At 41.7% G+C, this 20,910-nt stretch overlaps 3 protein-coding genes across 4 annotated transcripts in view; 1 reads left to right on the top strand and 2 right to left on the bottom strand.

Moving 5' to 3' along the window:
* Nucleotides 1-1,456: 1,456 nt before the first annotated feature.
* On the bottom strand, nt 1,457-12,104 carry ddx6 (DEAD (Asp-Glu-Ala-Asp) box helicase 6). The gene is made up of 14 exons (XM_044032087.1): nt 11,979-12,104; nt 10,681-11,256; nt 10,534-10,597; nt 9,908-10,012; nt 9,554-9,683; nt 8,910-9,056; nt 8,315-8,409; nt 8,055-8,177; nt 7,831-7,959; nt 7,526-7,642; nt 6,728-6,791; nt 6,126-6,227; nt 5,824-6,003; nt 1,457-4,747 (listed from the first exon to the last, which is right to left on the bottom strand). The coding sequence occupies exons 2-13, from the start codon at nt 10,869-10,871 to the stop codon at nt 5,828-5,830; spliced, it is 1,443 nt and encodes a 480-aa protein (XP_043888022.1). The 5' UTR covers nt 10,872-11,256; nt 11,979-12,104; the 3' UTR covers nt 1,457-4,747; nt 5,824-5,827.
* Nucleotides 12,105-13,580: 1,476 nt separating this feature from the next.
* On the top strand, nt 13,581-15,877 carry LOC122773303 (C-X-C chemokine receptor type 5). Its single transcript, XM_044031885.1, has 2 exons — nt 13,581-13,655; nt 14,582-15,877. Exons 1-2 carry the CDS (start codon nt 13,623-13,625, stop codon nt 15,641-15,643), a joined length of 1,095 nt encoding a protein of 364 aa, XP_043887820.1. The 5' UTR covers nt 13,581-13,622; the 3' UTR covers nt 15,644-15,877.
* A 63-nt stretch (nt 15,878-15,940) lies between these two features.
* bcl9l (bcl9 like) overlaps nt 15,941-20,910 on the bottom strand; it is a 30,360-nt gene continuing 25,390 nt past the window's right edge. For both annotated transcript variants that reach the window (XM_044031883.1, XM_044031884.1), the window contains exons 7-9: nt 18,309-20,679; nt 17,954-18,208; nt 15,941-17,692 (exon numbers count right to left, since the gene is read on the bottom strand). In XM_044031883.1, the coding sequence (XP_043887818.1) occupies nt 16,500-17,692; nt 17,954-18,208; nt 18,309-20,679 (3,819 nt within the window). In that variant the 3' untranslated portion in view covers nt 15,941-16,499. The remainder of the gene's footprint in view (nt 17,693-17,953; nt 18,209-18,308; nt 20,680-20,910) is intronic.

Raw genomic sequence — 20,910 nt, 5'->3', positions numbered from 1 at the left:
GGCCTCCATACAGGCAGTCTGTGGGGCATTAAGAACCAAGTTAATGGTGTCAAACAAAACACGGGGCTTGTGACGGTTTGACAGGATAATGTCAGAGAAATGGTTTCTTTTAGCATCTTTCACGGTTGTCTGATAGTGACGCCAGCAGTCACTTAATGTTTGGAAAGACACATGGAGTTTGTCCTTCCTCCAATAACACAGGCATGTGATCAGAAAACACTGCATCACAAATCTCAAGGTTAAAAACAGGCAAACCATATGACACAACAAGATCAAGCGTGTGTCCAGACACAGACTGCACAAGATTAAGAGTCGATGAGGTGCAGGAATTCCTTAGCCATTGGCTTTTCAGGACAACACACATGAACATTTAACTCTCCGACAATAAGGACACGGTCATATTTAGGCATCATTTCAGCCAAGATATCAGCAAAGTCATTTAAAAAGTCCTTATTGTATCTGGGAGGCCAATAGACCACAGCACACAACACTGTGTGAGAGCGACCCAGCTCAAATAAACTCAGTTCAAAGCTGGTAAACGAGGCTGATAGTGAAATCTGCTTACATTTAAAATGACTTTTAAAAACAGTCGCTATTCCTCCATTCTGTTTGAATGACTTCTTTTTCATTATCCAATTAACCCAATACCTAGATCATTTTGGACTGTGGGAGGAAGCTGGAGAGCTCCGACATGCAAAATCCTCACAGAAAAGCCCAGTGTTGAACCATGAACCCAACCAGTGAACTTACTTTGAGGCAAATATGCAATATCAACTTTACCACTGGGTGATCAAATAGTCTCACAATGGCGTTCTTTGCAAACATTCAATATTTAGATAAATTATCTCCCCTTACATAAAAGTGCTTGTGTATCCACAGTGTAAAACAGTTAATACCTACCGTAAATATTCACAACATATACTCACCAGCCATTTTATCAGGTACTCGGGACACCAAGGAAGTGGGCTGATGCGATCGGGTATCGGTTTCTGATATAAACGTAATTCACGGATCGGAAATTTCCGATCCAACTGTACGTCTGCTTCTCTGCTGAAATGTCTCCACAAGTGATTCCCTGACTGCAAAAAATAGAATGGATTTTCTGAACGGCAAGGCATGTCTCAATGAGCCGCGGAGCGTCGCACGCCTCCGTTTAGGAAATCCATTCCACAGTTTACAGCCAGCGAGCAGGCAAGCATTGACAAGGAGTTAAACAGGGAAATCAGCTCCCTGCTCACTGAGGAGAACAGTACTGATAACGGCATTAAAACAACGAAAATCACTCCTCCAAGCTGTCAATTGGTGATGATAATTGATAATGTTATGGCTGTCAGGTGTACATCAACCCATGAGAAACAAAACCGTAGCAGCTTCGTCGGCAAACAGCTCCAGCAGGTTTTACAGGACACTGCACCCAAGAGAAAAGAAAAACAAACAAAAAACACTTCACGCACAATAAATGTCAGTGAGCTTTATTTTAAACCAAATGTGCCCAATAATCATGACATCCTATGAACTGAAGTCCATTGTAAAATTAGCTTCACTGAACAATCTGCCAATTACATAATGACCAAATGTCCAACAAATAAAAAAAACGAACTCAGGCTTCAATTTCTTCACTTAAATTTGGATACTTTTTTCTTTTCAAATAAGGTGAACTCCACTTTTAAGTTTCGTTTGAAAAGGAAAAAAAGAGAAAGAATCCAAATCTAAGGGCAACTTTGTTCAAACATTTTTTATACCCATTATCTTAACTTTGGATCATGTCATTGTTTCTTTTTTTCTTTTGTTACGCCCGAAGGCCCCTCCCCGTTATGTTCCACTGATGCAGCAGTTCTGAGGGAAACTCACGAGGAGTCGCTCTCGCATCCTCCTCGATGGCAAATCAGCACACAAGAGCTGTTTCCACAACTGTTGAGAGAGCGAGGACGAACGTCTGCATCAGGGCAGCAAGTGCACTAATTTCAAACCACCCCAAATTTTTTTTTTTAAAAGGACCTTAAAGAATGAGACGATTTTGGTTACACAAAGTTTCCAATTAGTCACCCAATCTGAGGGCGAGATGCTCTTGTCTCAGTCTTTAAGGTTGCATTGACAGCCGCTGGTTGAAAAAGCAGCTTCTCATCACAAGGAAGAGATTCACCAAGGTGTGAAAAGGTTGTTGATTTGCTGCCTTAAAAAAATAAAACAGCATCAACGCGGCAATAACAACCAGCAGGCTGACAAAAAGCAGACAGCTGCCAAATGCCTGCAAAAATTTGATCCCTGTTCACTCAACTAATGTCTTAATAATTTTATTTATTTTTAAAGAACCCAACCCCACCCCCCCAAAAAAAAAAAAAGACTCCCAACAGCCAAATTGAATGTGCAAGTACCCGGGGGACGACAACAAAATTGAGAGAACAGGGATCACAGTTCTGAACAATGAAAAAAAGGTCATCTTCAACTTAACATTTTCACACTGATCGTTTTAAAAATAGCTTAAACTAAATGTGCATAACATTTCTCATTGTTTAGAACCGTTGGGAGAGCATCTCACCATAATAAAGGGGAACCTAGTTTTGCACAATGTTTCTGGCCACGCATGAGTGATCAGGGAACTTTAATGCAAATCGAGGCTGTAATGTTGCATAAAAAAAGCAAAAAAAATCTCAACCCAAAAATAGGTTACCCAAAAGTTCAAAGCAAAAGAGGGCAGAGAAAATTACAAAAAAAAAGCTGTAACCTCAGCAGACTGAGGTGCCCAAGTTTTTTTCCTTAAACAAGCAGTCTAACAGTAATTTTGTAATCCTTCATGCCCATTCCCTCCTTCACGGCCTCTTAATATCTGCACCAATGTACACTTCTTTCCCCCTTTTGAGCATCGTGAGTGTACAAAAAAAAAAACCCAGTGCAGTGAGTTTTATTGCCTGAAGCCATATCTCTGTGTGTTTTAAGTGCAGTCCAACCGGCTCAGGTTGTTTTCCAGAAAAAGCATCCTTTTGTTAGCTGGTTGTACGAACGCCAGCCAAAAATCGCAAAAGCACAGAGAATGAATTCCTGCTACATTTTAGGGTCCGATGGTTTGTTTTGATGCATGAGGCCGGCACTATTCGACAAGAAAAACTAAAAAATAATATGGAAATAAAAACGCAGCATCCTGCCCAACGTTTGTAATGTAACTGTGCTTAAAGAGCACAGGTCAACGTAACAGCTAATACCTCCTCCAGAAAGCTAATTCTCTGCCAATTCAGCTGCACTGCAGCGAGGTGTAGTACGCCTACAAGATAGAATATGTCCTTTTTGAAGAAAAGACTCACCATACCTGGAGATCCTGGAGTGAGTCTCAAGAGTCAGTTTCACTAGTTCAGGCTGGTGACAACAAAATAATTCATTTTACTCAAAACGCACAAGCTTAACAGAGCCATTTGCCGAGACCCGACACTTGTTAACACTGGCAGCAGGAGAATTAGGGTGATTCTTTAAAACGATCTCACTTGTAAGTGCAGCTTCGAAGAATTGCACTAGCCATTACATGTGGAGGGGCTAAAAAGATTATCCGCAATGAACTCTGCCTCCGAAAAAACATTTCTTGCACAAGGTCATTTCAATGTTTAGATTCTCAATAAAGTCTGCAATTTGTTTTAAAATTATAAATAAAGTCAAAGGCCGATATTGCAGATCAAACAAACTGGCAGTCAAGGAAAAAAAAAAAGCCTCCAGTGCTAACAAGAGAGAAGAAAGGGGAGGAAAAAACAAACTTGCAGCTTGTCAGCCAGCCTTTTCAACTAGTTTAAAACAATCTTAAAATTAAGGTATATACACAAGGTGTATGGTGCACCCCACGTCTACTGCACGTCTTGCAGAATTAAGCATGGCCATCCATAGGAAGGTGAAACACAGGACAAAAAAAAACAAAAAAACAAATACAAGGAAAGTCCCTCTGATTAAATTCCACCAAAACTGGAATCCTCATGACTCATGGTGTTGAGATGCTGCTTTTTTTGTTTTGTAGTGTTCTGACTGAAGACGGAGGAAAGGGTCTGGGTCTTTTAGAAGCAAACGCTTCTGCACGAGCAACTGGACAGTCTGGCTGTGTCTTGGAAAATAATCCGGCATCTCTGTCCATGGAAAAAAATCCAAGTTTTGTCCTCACTGATCAGCCAGACTCGAGTGCAGCAAAGCCAGCAAATGGAGAGAAATAAGATGACCGGTATCCCTCATCGTTTCCATTCTTTTCAAAACGGATGAAACAAACAAACATGGTAATGTATTCACCTGGGTGGTCAGGCATTAGTGTAACAACTTTTCAATTAGGTGAAAGTGTGTTTTGAGTGAGCTCTATGAAAGGACTAGGACGAGTTATTACCTTTAGAATGAGTTGAACGGCTTGTTAAGGCACTTGATACAAATTGGTTAAAACTTTCAAGAAATAAAAAGGTGGAGAATGGGAGGGTGGGGTCTGTTGGCGCTGGCTTTGTGTCAATAGCCGATATGAATCGTGCACTGATTTTTCTCCTTGGTCCCGTGCTTTCCTCACGGTGCGTACGTCTTCAGGTGTGGTGGTGCAGCATGTAGCCCTGAAACAGGGCAAATGAGTTCTTCCAAAAATGAATCCATCAAAATACACGTTCCTTATGGTAGCATCCAAAAAAAGACGGACAGAAACTGTACATTTAAAAAAAGAAAAAGAAAAAAGATCCAGGACAGGGTGGGTGGGGTGGGTGAGGGTGAAATAGGTATGTGGGAGAATGGAGGATGGACTGATCTAGGGAGAAGGAGAGCAACATTTAATTAGACAAGAGTGAATTGAATGCTACTTCACCTTTTACATTAATTTGGCAAACTTTTTACTTCTTATTGCATGTCAGAGTAACGGGATTGACTTCATAGGGAAAGAGGAGCGAGTAATTGTGCTTTTCGCTTCAACGCCAAATCCTCTCATTTATTTGTTTACTCTCTTGTTATGTGGCAACGCATACAGGCAGTTAGCACAGCTGCTTTCACTTGGACATGGTCCATTCTGGCTTCTTTTTGTCATTTGAAACATAATTAGGTTATTTGATGACATTTAAAAAATATCGTTCCGTTTCTGAACATGAGGGCACTGTATCAAAAGTCTTGTCAAAGCTTTTTTAAGTGTTCTAGGAAACTGTACATATTAAACGTTTCTTTCATTTATTCCCACAAAATAAAAATACTATTAATAAAGGGGAAATATTATACCCAATTTTCCAATGGGTATGGTCAGTTATGAGCTATTTGACCTTTTCCTAAAAATGTGTGTTTGTACGTCCGAAACACATTAGTTTCATATATAAAATATATCCACTGGACACACAAATCCTCTGAGGCTGGAAGTTTGTGTAAAACACTGTGCAGCCACGAACAGCACACTTGTCCCTCCGAGTTGACATAATACCGCTATTCCTCCCTCGCCTGCCTGCACTCTCGCATTTTATAGGGACAAGATGGAGCTAAGGTGGAGCTCTTGAAGTAAACTTACTGGTGGGGTGGCAACATTTGCGGTGAAATGCGCATTCTGTCGTCACAATGCGCAAGGGAATTCAACATTGCATGTTTTATCGCCTATACTTACACTAAGGGGGACCACAATAAAAGGACTGAGTATTCTTTTTCCACACTTTGGCGACTGGTAGGGCCTCCAGAGTCCCAAATGTAAGTATTCAAAGGATTAAAAAGTTGATTTGCATAATATGTCCCCTTTAACATTTGTATCCAACTATCAGAATAGTCACCTATGAGCAAATGGTCAATATTAAAAAAAAGGGCCAAATACAGCACTACAACTGTCTGTGTGGTTATAAGTGTGCGAATACTCACTGGCTCAAGGCTTGACTTCTTCACCACTCTCACTGTGGTACTCTGCCACATATAAGCTCTTGTCGATGATGCCAGGGATGGGCTTGATCTCTGTTCCAAGCTGCTCCTCGATCCCTTTCAGGTTGAAGCGGTCATCATAGGTGATGAGGTTGATGGCAAGGCCCAAGTGTCCAAAGCGGCCTGAAGAGTAACAATGTCACAAATTAAATCATTCCACTATTTAATGATTTGCAAATGAATAATCTTGTACCAACACAAAGAAGGAATAAAAACAAACAAAAAAAAGCACTGTAGGCTCTTACCAGATCTACCAATGCGATGAAGGTATGTTTCTCCAAGCTTGGGAAAGTCAAAATTGATCACAACATTCACAGCTTGAATGTCAATTCCTCTTGTAAAGAGGTCTAAAGGGGGAAAAAAAAGAATAAATCACAACCTACAAAACACCACATATTTATTTCAAGACACTGCAAACTTACACAGAATGTAAAAACTGAAGAAAAAACAAAAACAGACATGGGTTAGGGTAGTGAGTCAACTCTAGCTAATATGGAACCTGTAAAAGCATTTGTGAGCATGCATGTATGCTCAAAAGCATTTATGACTCATTTAAGTTTCACTTCCTTGAAGCTCTTAACCATGAAACGGAAGTTAAAATTTCACACAGTATGTGTGGCACAAACTGTCAGAACCTTTACCACCTCCTGTGAACAATAAGCTGTCCATAGTTAAACATTTCCCTTCCATCTACAGTGCTGGTGGTGTGGCAAAAATGTTTTAAACAATACGTTCAATGAAAGGAGGCCAAAAAGCATTTGAAAAAAAGTGGCTTAAATTAAATTAAATTAAATTGAGGTGGGCAAACGATAAGGCAAACGATAATGTGCACGGCTCTCCCACTTACCAGTGCAGACAAGGTTCCGACACAAGCCGTTTCTGAAATCGTGGAAAACGCGGTTGCGGTGCTCCTAGAGAAGAAGAAAGAAGTGCATTTAGAAGCCACATTACTTAACATTAAAACCTAGTATCATCCGATAGGGTTACAAGCAGACCACCTTAAATTCAGGTATCCACATTTTTCACAAAAAGGACACAGTGGTTCAAGAAAACTGTCTGTGACTTCAATGATAAAAGAAAATTACGTTAAGATTTGCACATTTAATTTGAGAAGACGGCCACAATATTAACTTTAACCTGTGCACCACACTGGTTCCATCAACATACTTGCCCTGCTCAAACTCATAGCTGAAACAGTTGGAAAACAAATGAATTCCAGCAAGGAAGGATCCAATAACAAGGTCACGCTAGACACATTTGGAGAGATGCATTGATGCCGTTGTTAAAAAAGGGCCCACAGGAAACTGAATATGAACCTCATAGGTACTGTACATTACCAGCTCATGTGCATCTCCATAATTGACTAGTTTGCTAGACAAGGCTGTAAAAGCTGAATACATTTGTTTACAGTGCAATAAACCATGAAACACAAATTACTCAGCAGGGTCCAAAATGTGTCAGGACACACAAAAAGCCACTGGCAGTGGCAGTCATGCTCCCAAAATAGAGCAGTGGTGTGAAGTGTCACTGCACATGAAAATCTACATGATGAACCTCGAACCCTGTGCACTGAAGGTAGAACTAGCTGGTATCGAGTCTGAAGCTGGTAAACGAGCATTTCTCAGGCAGTATTCACTGAGCTGACCTGTCTCATCTTGGCATGAATGTAGAAACATGAATAACCAAGCTGTGAGATCTTCTTGGCAAGGAGCTCCACTCTCTGAGAGGAGTTGCAGAAGATTATAGACTGGTTGATTTGGAGCTGGGAAAAAAAAAAGAAAATGGTGAATACAAGGGTGATTTCTTGAAGTAGAAATATAATTTAACAGATTCTAGACTACAGTAAATTGACAACACCCCTGTTCAAAGTTTGTATCTACAGCTTTTTATGAAGCTCAATGATTCAGGTTATTAAAACAGCATCATAAAAAGCACAAAGACAACACTTACCCTGGAGAACAAGGTGTTAAGGCAATGGACTTTTTGCCTTTCAGTTACATAAGCGTAATACTGAGTCACACCCTTCAGTGTAAGCTCCTCCATTAAGTTGATCTCATAGGGTTTCTGCAAATGAGCATTCTACAACATGGAGGAAAACATTGGTTAGAATCCACCTGCTTTGTTTTATAAATGGTATCAGCCAATTGGAACTTGCAACACACACACAAATGTACCATAAACTTCTGGACACTGAGAGGGAAGGTTGCAGAATAAAGCAGGATCTGCCTCTGTTTGGGCAGGAAACTCAGCATATCCTCCATCATGACAACAAAGTCCTGAGACAAGAGTTTGTCAGCCTGTTGAACAGAAGGACACAAGGGGAAAGGCATTTTGAGAGACTTCCTTCAGCAACTGCCTAACGCATCACTTTAAAAAAAAAAAAAGAAAAAGCAACTTGGTTCATAACAAAACAAAATGTAGACATTAAACTCACTTCATCCAGAACAACCATCTGCACTTGATTGACTTTGGCCACTCCTTTCTTGATGAGGTCTAAAATCCTCCCAGGTGTAGCAATGACCACGTGTACTGTAAGACAAATAAAAATGTTGTTAAATTAGCAACATTACATTCAGTAAATCCTGATTCTAAGGATTGCATTTGTTAATTTTCAACCATTTGCAACAAAGCAGAAAAAAAAACAGGTTCAGCTTTTAAAGAGAAAATATGAAGTAACTTGGCAATATTCAACCAGGTACATAGTTTGTGTTTGTTGTTGCTGCCACATTAGAGCAATCAAAACCACCTGTCACCCACTGCTGTTCAAACACCAGGGACAATACCGTAGCTTGTCATCAGGACACATCTCACTCAATTTTCATCAAACCCATGAACTGGTGTCGTTAATAATTAAGGTCTTACATACAATTAAAACAATAAATGGTTCTGAGAAAACATTGGTTCATATCCTACCACAAATACATATTTTGTCTTCAATTTCCATTTACTGGCATGGATGAATAATGAACATACATTCTTTGAGTCTGCCAAACCAAACAGATTGAACAATGCAAGTAAATTAATTTTACCTGTTTCATCGAGTCTCATAATGTCATCACGCAAGTTGGTTCCACCTGTGGTTGCCATCACTTTCACTCCACCCATGTGTTTGCTGACCTGGATGCATATTTGGCTAACTTGCAGAGCCAGTTCTCTGGTGGGCACTATGACCAAAGCTGAAAAGACAATAAGATGTTCTTTTATTAATATTTACACAGCCATTTTTAAATCTGAGCCAGATCAGTCTTACTTTAGACTCATGAACAAAGCCTTTTCCCACCTTTGAAATAAATCCAGTCATACCAGTTAGACGCATTACATACAGTGGCAACAAAAGTTTTTACACGCAGTAGATGATCATTTAACTTATGTTTATCACTTCATCACAAAAATAAGGTCACAATAACCTTCTCAGTGGATTAATCATTGTGCCATTCAACAAACCACAACTAAAACTGGCAATTATTACATTTTAAGGACAGAACTGGATATTTGGCATTGAGCTGCCTTAGCTGACTGTTAAGAATATGTAAGCCTCTGCATTTACTCTATAATAGAAGTTCCACAAAAACTGCTAAATAGCATTAAGTATTAAAATATTTGTACCCAGCCATTTTTGTAGGTTTCTGACAGTTACTGTGAGGGTAAACTGTAGCTGAAAACTAGCGCTTACCTTGTATGCAGTCCCTCTTCAGGTCAATGCGTTCAAGTAAGGGAATGAGGTAGGCTCCACTCTTTCCCGTGCCATTCTTGGCTCTAGCCAAAATATCCCTTCCTGACAGTGCAATGGGAATGCTTTCCTCCTGCACAAAAAGCAGCAACAACCGTTATTAATGGGGCTACATTTATGACTGGGTAAAGTAGACATTTTGGCACCTAATGTCTACTCCACTTGTACAAAAACAAACAATATTTAAAACAATAGTATCTTTACATTTTGGTACCTTTACATTTTACTTCAGAGTGAAGAGGAAACCTTTAAGCTCGACAGAAATACTGACGTGATACATATCGTGAGTTAAACTACCTGAATTGGAGATGGCTTTTCCCAGCCCATCTCAAAGATTCCCATTAGCAGCTCCCTCTTCAGGCAATAATCTTCAAACTCGTTGCCTTTTGTTGCAGTCACATCCTGTAAAATTATTAGCAAGTCAGTCACTTGGTTCTTAAGATGTAAACACACCATCAGCTTGTAAAATATTGATCTGAAATTACATTTGACCTGAGAATTCTGTTAAAATGAATATGTACATGGTAGAACAGCAAGTTTTGTGTTTGTCTTTTTTAAATGACCACATTAGTACTGCACACATGATAGTGTAATGTAAGGCTAATATTTACACTAATAGTTGATGCATGTATATTGTAAGGATTTATTTATGGTACATGATTACATCAGTAACATAAGGCAGTGCCTTTTATAAAAGAATATTTTTTTACCATTTACTAGCATGTGTAGAAGAGCTGCAGGATCGGAACACATTGGGGCACACATTTAAAAAAAAAATGCTTAAAGAAATGCTAATAAGCATTATCAAAAACTGAACATTCAATTTATTTGCAAGTCTGCCTGTCAAAGGCACATGCTTATTATTTCAATTTCCAGTTTGTGTTACTTTCATCTGAATAATAGGAAAACTGCATTGAACCAACCGAAGTTTTCATCCTCGTGTCCTTTGGGGGCAATTTTAAACTTTTCTTCCAGTCATCTCCAGGCCTGTGGAGAGCAGTTGTGTGTCAGTAAGTACAGCATAACAAATCAAGTCCAAATTCTTGGATTTACAGATTCACATTACTTACTTGATGACACCATCAGTTGTGGGGGCTGGCTGGGAATTCCCATTGTTGATTGTGCCTTTCATCTGGTTGAGTAGCTGTGGGCCTCCTCCACCTCCACCTGGTGCTCCAGCAGGCTTCACCGAGCCTCTGAGCTGTCCATTCTGATTTGACAATCCCAAAATCACTGGGTTCTCTGTCCTGGCCGTGCTCATCTTTGCTTTCTGTTTGTGTTCCAATAGCAATGAAACCTCTCCGCAGTCTCTGGATGGCGTCAGTCCAATATACTAGAACCCCACAAAACGTCCTTCCCCTCTTGAGACTTCAATTATATTTAAGTTAAGTGCCAAAATCTTCGACAGTACTGCCTCTCTGACATCAAGTGTCAGGAAACCAAATCTACTTTCCAATTTTGTTCGACTTCTAAGCACAGGTTCCTTTTGAAAATTTGACCTTGGCATTAATGGAACCTGTCAATGTTGTCAGGAAAGCCATACACCAAGGAGTAATCACTATCTTTTCAGTGGTAGCCGCCTGTTCAGCTAGCCATCCTCGTTAGATTCACTGAGCCACTGCGTCCTTAGTCTGGTGTTTCCAACCCTGGAAACGAGAAAGACATCGTTAGACAATTACACGATTAAAAAATGGACATGTGTGGCTAAATAAAACTACGAGGCGTGGGACAGACAGTTGTGTTTGAACACTGACAGGACACTTGTCGGGTTACCAACTCGCTGATCGATAACTTTATCAGTAAATGGCTGGCCTAGCAGTCGTTCGCCGACGCAATGGTAGATTTAGCCATTAACGTAGATATGACACCGACGCGTATCCGTCCTCAGTGTCGCCACTCAAGTCTGACAAGTGTAGCTCAGAAATATCTATATATATGAATAACCAAGAGTATGTTGAGTGCGTTTATTCAATCAACTAAAGGACAGCTAGTGTTGTGCTATTAGTTTATCAGTACTAGCACATGAAGGTTTAGCTTTGTGCTAACTTGCTGCGTCGGTAGTCGGCGGTACGATAACGGCTCCTGTTTATTTGAACAGTATCTTATTAAATTATAATCCATAATACACGATGCGTATTTTTCGAATTCAACTTAAAAGACAGAGCAGATATCCGCCACCAGTTATAACATCATTATTCCGGACCGATTCGGCTGACGTGCTAGGTCTGCTAGCAAGCTAACACAAACTGGCCAGCGATGGCGAAATAACATTGCAGCTGACACTGACGCCGTACGTGACCGCACATGAACGAACTGTTAGACAACAACACATTAGGACTCGACATATTTCGGACGTGCGAACATTTACCTCGGATAACTGCATTAACGGATTCCCTACGTGGTGTTCGAGTAGTGTAATCAATTTTTAGCTGACTACGAACGACTCTTGACAAACAGCCGTTCAAGATGGCTTCCACTCGTATTTGAACCCGCCCACATCCAAAGGATCAGCTGATATCATTTCAAATCAAGGCTCCACGCACCACAAAGGACGGATGCTCCCTCTAGATTTCCACTTTTAATAACGGAATAACGTGAAAATGCAAATGGGTTGCAGTTTTAACAAGCGGTGCATGCAGTTATTGTTTCTGGAGCGGTCAGATCAGATCACTCCCTGTCATGTAAAAGTATCCCTTATCACAAGCTGCTTCACATGAGATGTGAAATACTAAATGCTTACAGGCTGTGTCAAGAGATCAGTGAGTCCAAAAGTGTGGGTCTTCTCTGGTATGTCTCACTTTTGGCATTAGGTTTCAAAAATAACAGTAACAAACAATTAATGGTATGATGATGTGATTAAAGTTGCTCTGTAAATTAGGTCATGTGGATGGAATACTCCATAAATTGTCCTTTGTTTTGTTTTGTGGCCTTTGTTCCTTTGTTCAGGAGAATCCAAAACGATTAAGGGAAGAGGGGGAATAATGTCCGTCCATGCATCTTCTATCATTTTATCCTCAACATGGCTGCTGGTGCCAATCCCAGCGACATAGGGCGAAAGGTGGAGTACACCCTGGACAGGTAGCCAGTCCATCACAGGGCCACAGGGAGACAACCAACCATCCACTCTCACACCTACAGTCAATTTAGAGGGTCCAATTTCTCTTGGACTGTGGGAGAAAACCGGTGAACCCGGAGAAAACCCATGCACACTCAGGTTTTCTTCCTGCAAAGGCAATAATAAGGAATAAAAATAAAAGTGAGGCTTGAAAAGCATTTCATTCCCAGTACAACCACAGTCTGACCTGCTGCTGGTCATGGAAGCAGATAGGAGTGAAGTGTCCTGTTCAAAAGTACCTCAGTGGCCTTCCACCACCCATAATTATCTGGTTAACCATACTGTACAAAAGTATTCATTTATTTTCTACTGCTTTATCCTCCACATGAGGGTCAGGGGCAGCTGGAGCCAATCCCAGCTGACACAGGGTGAAAGTACATGCAAACTGCTTACAGAAAGGCCCTTGGTTGGACCGGGTCACAAACCCTGGTCTTTTTGCTGTAAGGGCAATGGTGCTAGCCACTATAGCCACCAATGTGTGACGTTTGGTCAAGTTTTATCTCTGAGATGTTTTGATGCCAGTGACAAAGCTGAATGATGACGCTGATGTTTAAGGCAATCTCGCAACACCTGGGCATTCTTGTTGTTACAGCATGACTGGATATTACATTCCAGGACAGTTTGTAATGGGACATGTAGGTTATTGTCAGAAATACACTAGTTCAGTGGAATTATTTAATACTGTAAGCTGAGGTTACCTGGAATTGAATTACTATTCTTGCCTTCTCAACAGTGAAAGCTGCTGTCCAGCTGCTGTCTCGACTTGAATATATACAAAAATAGATACCTCCCCAGGGAATAAGCCATCAGAGCAAAAACATAAGAACCTGCACTAACAGGAAGTAAATCACATTTCACTACAGCAGTGTGAGATTCAAGTGACGAAGATCTACCAGGATGGCAGTGACTTTGACTTTTACAGAATTTAAGGTAATGCAATCAAAATTTTCTTTAAGTCAATTGTTAATTTATTACCAACGATTACTTCTACTACATCTCTTAAAAGGTTTTATTTAATTACCATTTATTAAGTCACATTCTATGCTATGTTTAAGTTTAGATATTCTAACACATGAGGATGTTCATTTAATTTAATTCATTTAAACAAGGATGGGTGTCATTGTAAACAGCAGGTTAAGATTATTTTATTTATTCTGTCATCAAATCCAGCAGATATGTAATGATAATGTACTATTTTACACATGCGGCATAATATTGTATTATTTACAACCACAGCACCTGGTACTGTAAAGAAAGCAGTCCTATAGCTGCTTCCAATTATTTAAATGATTATTTAAACTACCTGATTTTTAAATAAACACTAAGTTGAGAAACAAAACACACTTGGTTTGGTGTGAATCACTTAACCAGAAAACACCCCTCAAAACATCCTAAACAAATGTGTTTTGGTTAATGTGGGTGTATGCTTCTCAACGGATATAAGCAATGAGGAAAGCCCCAAATTTGCATATTATATAACATTTAAGGACAGCAGGGTGATGAATTCTATTCCCTAGTCACCGATGATTTACACCAAACTACATTTGTAAATCTGATTAACACAATAAATTGTAGTTTAAACATCGTCAAGTTGTAAAGCGTCAAATTATTAGAATACATATACAGTATATCCATTGTCACATAGTGTAAACAGGAAGTGAATCTAGTCATCCCTGCACAATTTTAAGAATACTACAGCTATTTAACTCTCTTCTAATTCTTTTCATTTTGTAATCAAGAAATCCCTGTTAAGATTAAGCCAATTTTACAGTATCCCACAGCAATAACAGCTATTCACTTACTGTAATGATTTCATTCAAATAAAATCGCTCATCCATTTCTCTTTGTGTTTAAAGCTGGAAGAACCTGAAGACGAGAACAGCACAGACTACGATTACATGAATAGCTCGGGATCAATGATGTTTGCCTGTATGGATGAGCAGAACGTTGCTGTTGGGTTCCAGCCGGTGCTTTACAGCTTGATCTTTCTGCTGGGTGTGGTCGGTAATGGTCTGATGATAACGGTCCTCCTGAGATGCCGGCGTCTCCTACGCATTACCGAAATCTACCTACTACACCTCGCTGTGGCTGACCTCTTGCTCCTTATGACATTTCCTTTCTATGTGGTTGAATATGTTACTGGCTGGCTGTTTGGGGAAATGCTCTGCAAATTGATGGGCCTGGTGAAATGTCTCAATCTCCTCTGTGGGAGTTTCCTTTTGGCTTGCATAGGGTTTGATCGATATTTGGCGATTGTTCACGCCATTCCAAGCATGAGAAACCGACGCCCGAGAACCGTGCATATAACGTGCAGTATATTATGGCTGGTGTGTTTGGGTTTATCACTACCAAATGTTGCATTTCTTACTGTGAAAGAGGAACGCGCAAACGCATCTCGTTTCTCCTGTTTCTATTATCATCTAGAGCTCCATGCACACAACTGGCTTTTGACCAACAGAGTCTTCGACCATGTTTGCTTTTTCCTATCCCTGGCTATCATGAGCTACTGCTACACAGCAGTGGTAGTTACTTTGCGCAGGAGTCAGAAAAGCCAAACAAAGCAAGGGGCCATTCGATTGGCTTTACTTCTCACTCTTGTCTTTTGCTTCTGTTGGCTCCCATACAATATCACCTTGCTGATACAAACTCTAGTAGACCTAGAGGTTATCAAATACAAACGCTGTGAATCTTATGTCCTCCTGCAAACAGCCCTTGATTTGACAAATGGCCTTGGTTACTCACACAGTTGCCTGAATCCTTTCCTGTATGCCTTTGTTGGGGTGAAGTTTCGCAACGAGTTGAATCGGTTGCTTTTGGAACTTGGATGCAGCCCTGTTTGTCTGCCATTCAACAGGAACCAAGGTCATAGTCGACCATCTACTTCTGATGGAGCAACAAACCTAAGCTCAATAATGTGATCTAACACAGCTATTAAACTCTTACATGATGATGTCAGTTACATAAAATGCTTGTTTCACCTGTAATGATGAATGTTACCACATGTTCTGAAAATACAGTACCCATTGCTACTTGGATTGCATTTTATTATTTTTTATTTACCCAGTCAAGAAATGTTTTTTATTGTCTGACTCCGTTTTTGCTTGTATATGAGCAACTGCTAATTGAACTTAATAAAGATTTCATATATTATACAATCATCTCGGCCCCTTTCACTGTTATCAAAACATAGTAACTGACGACACAATAAACAAAAAAACCCTTCGAGATCATTATTATTCTATTTTTAGACTTCTATTAAACACAGTTATACAGAACAACTGCAAGCAATCACAAATTGCATCTTATATACAGCAAGTATATATTGTATGTGTATATGTATGTATATGAGTGTATACATACTGTATATATACATACACACACACACGCACATATACATACATATATAACTCCTTTGCACAACAGTTTGGTAGTTGCAGAAAATAAATCAGTGATATTAAAACAAATATAAATTTGAGGCACTCCTCTCCTGACCGCCACTCTGTTCCCACAACAAATACACACATCTTTGAAATATACATATTTTACAGTATTTTAGAAAATGGCTTCAGATTTCTTATTGAACCATGTTACAGTGCTTTTAAATATTAAATTTCTGATCAGCGGTCATCTAAAATGGATTAGATTTTCACTGATGCATTGTTTTTACATTCCACTTTTCAAACAACCGCAAGAATTACACTGATGAAAAAGTTTGGACGCATTGGAAATGTAACCTACTGGTCACTTTTTTCTTTAAAGCTCATGTGAGCTGGATCAGAATGGCATATTGGCCATGCCTCCAGGTCCATAGCCAATGGGACTGTCCAGAGACATTCCCCGCTGTCTGAGAGATTGTGGGGCCATCATACCTGACTGTGGATGGGGAGGGGCCATCATGGGACCCTGAGGGGACATTAGAGGGCCCTGGGGCCCGAACGGATCCCCTGGCATTGACATGCTTCGCTGCTTAGCCTGCATCATCATTATGTTTTGTTGTGCCATCAGATTGTGTGGGTGCTGCTGGGAGGACATCATGCCAGGATATGGATTGGATGAGTGGTGGAGAAGGCTATTGGCCATCATGGCTTGCTGTTGCTGAAGCTGCTGTTGAGGACCCATTCCTGTCCTTCCCATCATATGTCCAGGGGGGCACATTGGGCCCATGCCCCCACCAGGAACCATACCCCTAGATCCCCCTTGAGGAATACCCATGCTTTGGCGTATTCCACCATGTGAAGGGTGAGGAGGAAGCTGCTGTTCAGCCATCATATTCTGTAAGTTTGCTAAGTGGGGGTTGGAAGAATGGCCACTGCTGTGTGGAGGGCAAGAAGACGACAGTTGTTTAAGGAGCTGCTGTTGAGTTGGTTGCTGGGATGGTGGCCCTTGATGTGGATTCTGATGTTGCTCACTCTTGGGGAAATACTGAAGAGTGCTACTAGGTTTATCAGAAGGAATTATGCGGGAGAGATCAAACTCAGGAATCCCCGAGTGAGTGGGTCGTATGACTTCACTCAGATCTGGGCCCTCACCCATGGGCAAGGAGGCAAATGAGTCTGGGTGTTGAGAAGAGCGTTGGTGAGAATGACCTTTGCTAAGCAAATGTAACTGCTGGGGTGGCAGACTATCCTCATTAGACTGAGAGAAATTCTGTGCCATTCCTCCGATAGGTGAGTGCATGGGCCCATGAGATGGTGGGTGCATGCGAGGAAAACCTGCCATCTGGTTTTGAGATATGGGTGAAATATTGCAGGGTCCCATTCCATCAGGTGCACCTCCCCCCATCATGGCAGAATTCATGGCAGGTATACCCATATGGTTTGGGGAAGAAAGTACAGGTCCTGAGGCTTCATGTGACATATGTGGTTGACCTTGATTTATAATACCCATAGGGCTTTGTGGATCACTGTGAGGGCCAACGGAGCCTTGGGAAACAAGTATCTGGGAGCCCTGGAGATTCCCCATGTTTCCTGTTGATAAAACAAGGTTCACACGACCATTATATTAACATTCAAAAACAGATGTACTCATTTTTAACCAAATATCTACTCATATCTTTAAACACCACTACTACAGGGCTTATACTCTGAGTATTTATATGCACAATTAGACACAGATCTAAGAGTTGACACATCATTCAGCTTTGACGAGAGCTACACATATCTACCAATAGCACCTTGAAACTTTCTCAAGCTACATTAGGGGTTCACAATGCATCTTTGTTTTCATACCTCCAATGCTGACACCAGATAGAAGTGGACGATCAGGCAGCATCTCATCGTCGGAAGTGGCAATTGCTTTGATTGCATCATGGTAGAGAGGAGTAGCACTGGGCATGGCATACTTGGACATCTGTGACATGATAAGGGACAGAGGGTTTTGAGATGTAGGGGCATCAGGAGAAGTTGTAAATGGCATACTAGGATTCATAGAGCCTGGCTGGCTAATTGGGGTTGAGTTGGAACTCCTTTGTGGAAGTGATTGGCCTGCAAAAGAGCATAAAACTCATTAGTACCACAGGAATGTAAGTAACAGCATTAATGAAAGCATCATAGATACTACGGTAGGAGTTATAAATTAGCATACCAGTTTCAGTGGAACTACTCCCTCCATTGCCCACTACTTTCCCACTGGTTGGACCACTTGGACTTGGAAGCGCTGTTTTAGGAGATGCCCACCCTGGAGAACCCACAGCCATGGCAGGGGACTTCAGTCGCCCAGGAGAGGCAGAAGGAGAGTGTAACCCAATGTTGGAAGACCCCATTATCTGGGGTGATTTCATGGAAGAAGAGGACGGAGTCCCTGCACCAGATGCAGGGGGAAGAGGGGGATGGTGTCCTGCAGAGATCTGTGAGGGTGATTTCAGACCTGGAGCAGAGGGAGAAGGTAGGAGAGGAGATGGCTCTTGATTGAGGGATGGTGACTTAAGCTGATGAGGAGGAGGCACTGATGGAGAGGTCATGGGATTGACACTGATTGAAAGGTCAGAGGGGTGCCTAGGACCAAGGTCTGCTCCCCTGAGGCCTCCAGTCATTGGCATGTGACTAAGCCGTGTTGTACCCCCTATTTGATTGAGACCTTGGTGGTCAGACCCAAACATTACACGGCCTTGCTGTTGAAGATAGGGTCCTTCCACCTGTCCACCAGAGAAGGGACCTTGATTGTGAAACTGGAAGGGGCCATCAGGTCCTGGAATCATGCCTTTATGTCCCCCTCGTCCATTCTGTGAAGCCCTGATTCGTGAAATATCTCCAGGACTAAACATCTCACCTAAAGAACCCCCTCCTACAGGCCCTCCTCTGAACTTCTGAGACAGCATCATTTGCTGTTGTTGCTGAACATTCATCTGGGGGTTCATGTTCATTGGGATGTTGCTCCCAAGTGGGGAATGCACCAAGTCTCTCATCTGAGGGCCCACTCCAGGAGAGCCCATAATCTCCCGTGAGACTGGAAAATCTATAGGATCCCCTCGATTAGAGGGTGGGCCACGGCCCATTCCCAAGTTGGAAAAGTCTGGGCCACCAGGATTATCCATAATTCTTGAGCCCAAATTGTCTTGTTGTTGCTGTTTTGCTAATCTGTCAAGTTCAAACCTTTGTCGTTTCTCAATTATGCGAAACATCTCCTCACGTGTTAACAGATGCTCTGGTTCACCCTGTAAGTGCTGAGGAGGTCCACCAGGATAGCAGCTCTGAAAAGGGCTTTCACCTCCTACATCATCAAGCCATATCATTCCTGGCCTGGGGGGTCTTTGGGGTCCAAGGCCCTCCATTGATAATCCCCCGCCTGGACTATTAGGGAACCCCCCTCCCCCAGGTGGCCCTCTCTGCATCTGCCCTAGGAACCTTGGGCCACGCGGTCCCTCTTGGTGCATGTCTATCATTCGTGCATTTCCACTTATTCTTCCTCCCATTATATTGCCTGGACCCCACTGCTGGTCTCCAGGCTTGCTGTGATAGGGAGGAGGGGGTCCTCTCATCATCATGGGACTCCCATGTATGCCCATCTCAGTCACCATTCTTAAGTGCTGGGGATGTGTTGGGGGTTGCATTTCCTGTTGTCGTCTCTTCTCTTGATAGTATTCCTCTTGAAGTTTCCTCCATGCCACTTGCTCTGGGGTCAGTCCATCTGGTCCAAGTAAGGGACCCATATCAACCCCAGGAGAGGACAATTGGTGATGGGAGTGTTGTGATAGGTTATGGAGAGAGTCCATCTGAGGGCTGTCAAGGGCAGGTCCACCAAGGGACTGTGTTTGAGAAATAATGGACTGGAGGGGTTCTTCATATTTCTTCATTCCTCCCACTTGAGCCATGCCTACTGATAGCATATTGCTGCTACTGCAATTTCCAGAGTTATTAGTACCATTGTCATTGTCTTCAACAATAGCACTCCTGTCAGAACTGTTATTATTTAGGTTGGAAGGGTTATTAGTAGCATTGATGTTGCCTCCTGTGTCACCAGGACATCCACTTGCCCCACTGCGCAGAAGCAGTCGCTCTATGTCTCTCAGTGTCTGCAAAGAGCGTTCCCTATGTTCCAGCTGCTCTTTTGAAAGACCATCTGTGTTCCCTGGGCCACTCCTCTGGCCTATATCACCCTGTAAGTGTGCAGATAGGATGGAGGGACTTGGTGAGGGTGAAACACTGGAACCAGGATGGGGCATCGCAGCAACAGTCTCTCCATCTCCAGTCTCTGGGACCGGGCCTACAGATGTAGCTGTGTTCCCTCCTTGTGACCTTCGGGCAGCTATGCTATCACTGCTGGATGGTCTGTTCTGAGAAGATTCATTATCAGAGTGACCAGCTGATGATGGTGTCCCTGCAAGATGCAATGGGCCTCCAACTCCAGCAGAGGCTGGCCGTGGAGTTCCACTTTGGGATTTCGAGATGCTTGTGGGCGGAGAGCTGCTTGAGTTTACCTTTTCAGATATGCTAAGACGCTTCTCTGATTGGTGGCCCTGTAGCAGAAAAAAGAGGAGACAGAAACAAGCTATTGAAGGGCTATCACTAGTCTTACAAAACTGTTAGTAAATATTATATTGTATTATCAGTGTTTCCCCTACATTTATTCAGCAGCTGATTATTGAGCACCATTGTTAAAATTTCACATGATTTTTAAGATGAGCCAGTAATGAATATTACTCATAACATCCACAAGTAAGTTCCTAATTAAGATAAATATGAATAAT

This window comes from Solea senegalensis, linkage group LG8, assembly GCF_019176455.1.
Source record: "Solea senegalensis isolate Sse05_10M linkage group LG8, IFAPA_SoseM_1, whole genome shotgun sequence".
NCBI lineage: Eukaryota > Metazoa > Chordata > Actinopteri > Pleuronectiformes > Soleidae > Solea > Solea senegalensis.
This window is presented reverse-complemented; position numbering and strand designations above follow the sequence as displayed.

Excerpts from the sequence above, each read along its gene's own strand:
- ddx6 (XM_044032087.1), bottom strand. The coding sequence starts at position 10,871 with ATGAGCACGGCCAGGACAGAGAACCCAGTGATTTTGGGATTGTCAAAT. Across the intron at positions 6,228-6,727 it reads TCGGAACCTTGTCTGCACTG|ACCTCTTTACAAGAGGAATT; the intron begins GTAAGTGGGAGA and ends TTCCCCCTTTAG. Across the intron at positions 6,004-6,125 it reads TCATCGCATTGGTAGATCTG|GCCGCTTTGGACACTTGGGC; the intron begins GTAAGAGCCTAC and ends GTTACTCTTCAG.
- LOC122773303 (XM_044031885.1), top strand. The coding sequence starts at position 13,623 with ATGGCAGTGACTTTGACTTTTACAGAATTTAAG. Across the intron at positions 13,656-14,581 it reads TGACTTTTACAGAATTTAAG|CTGGAAGAACCTGAAGACGA; the intron begins GTAATGCAATCA and ends TTGTGTTTAAAG.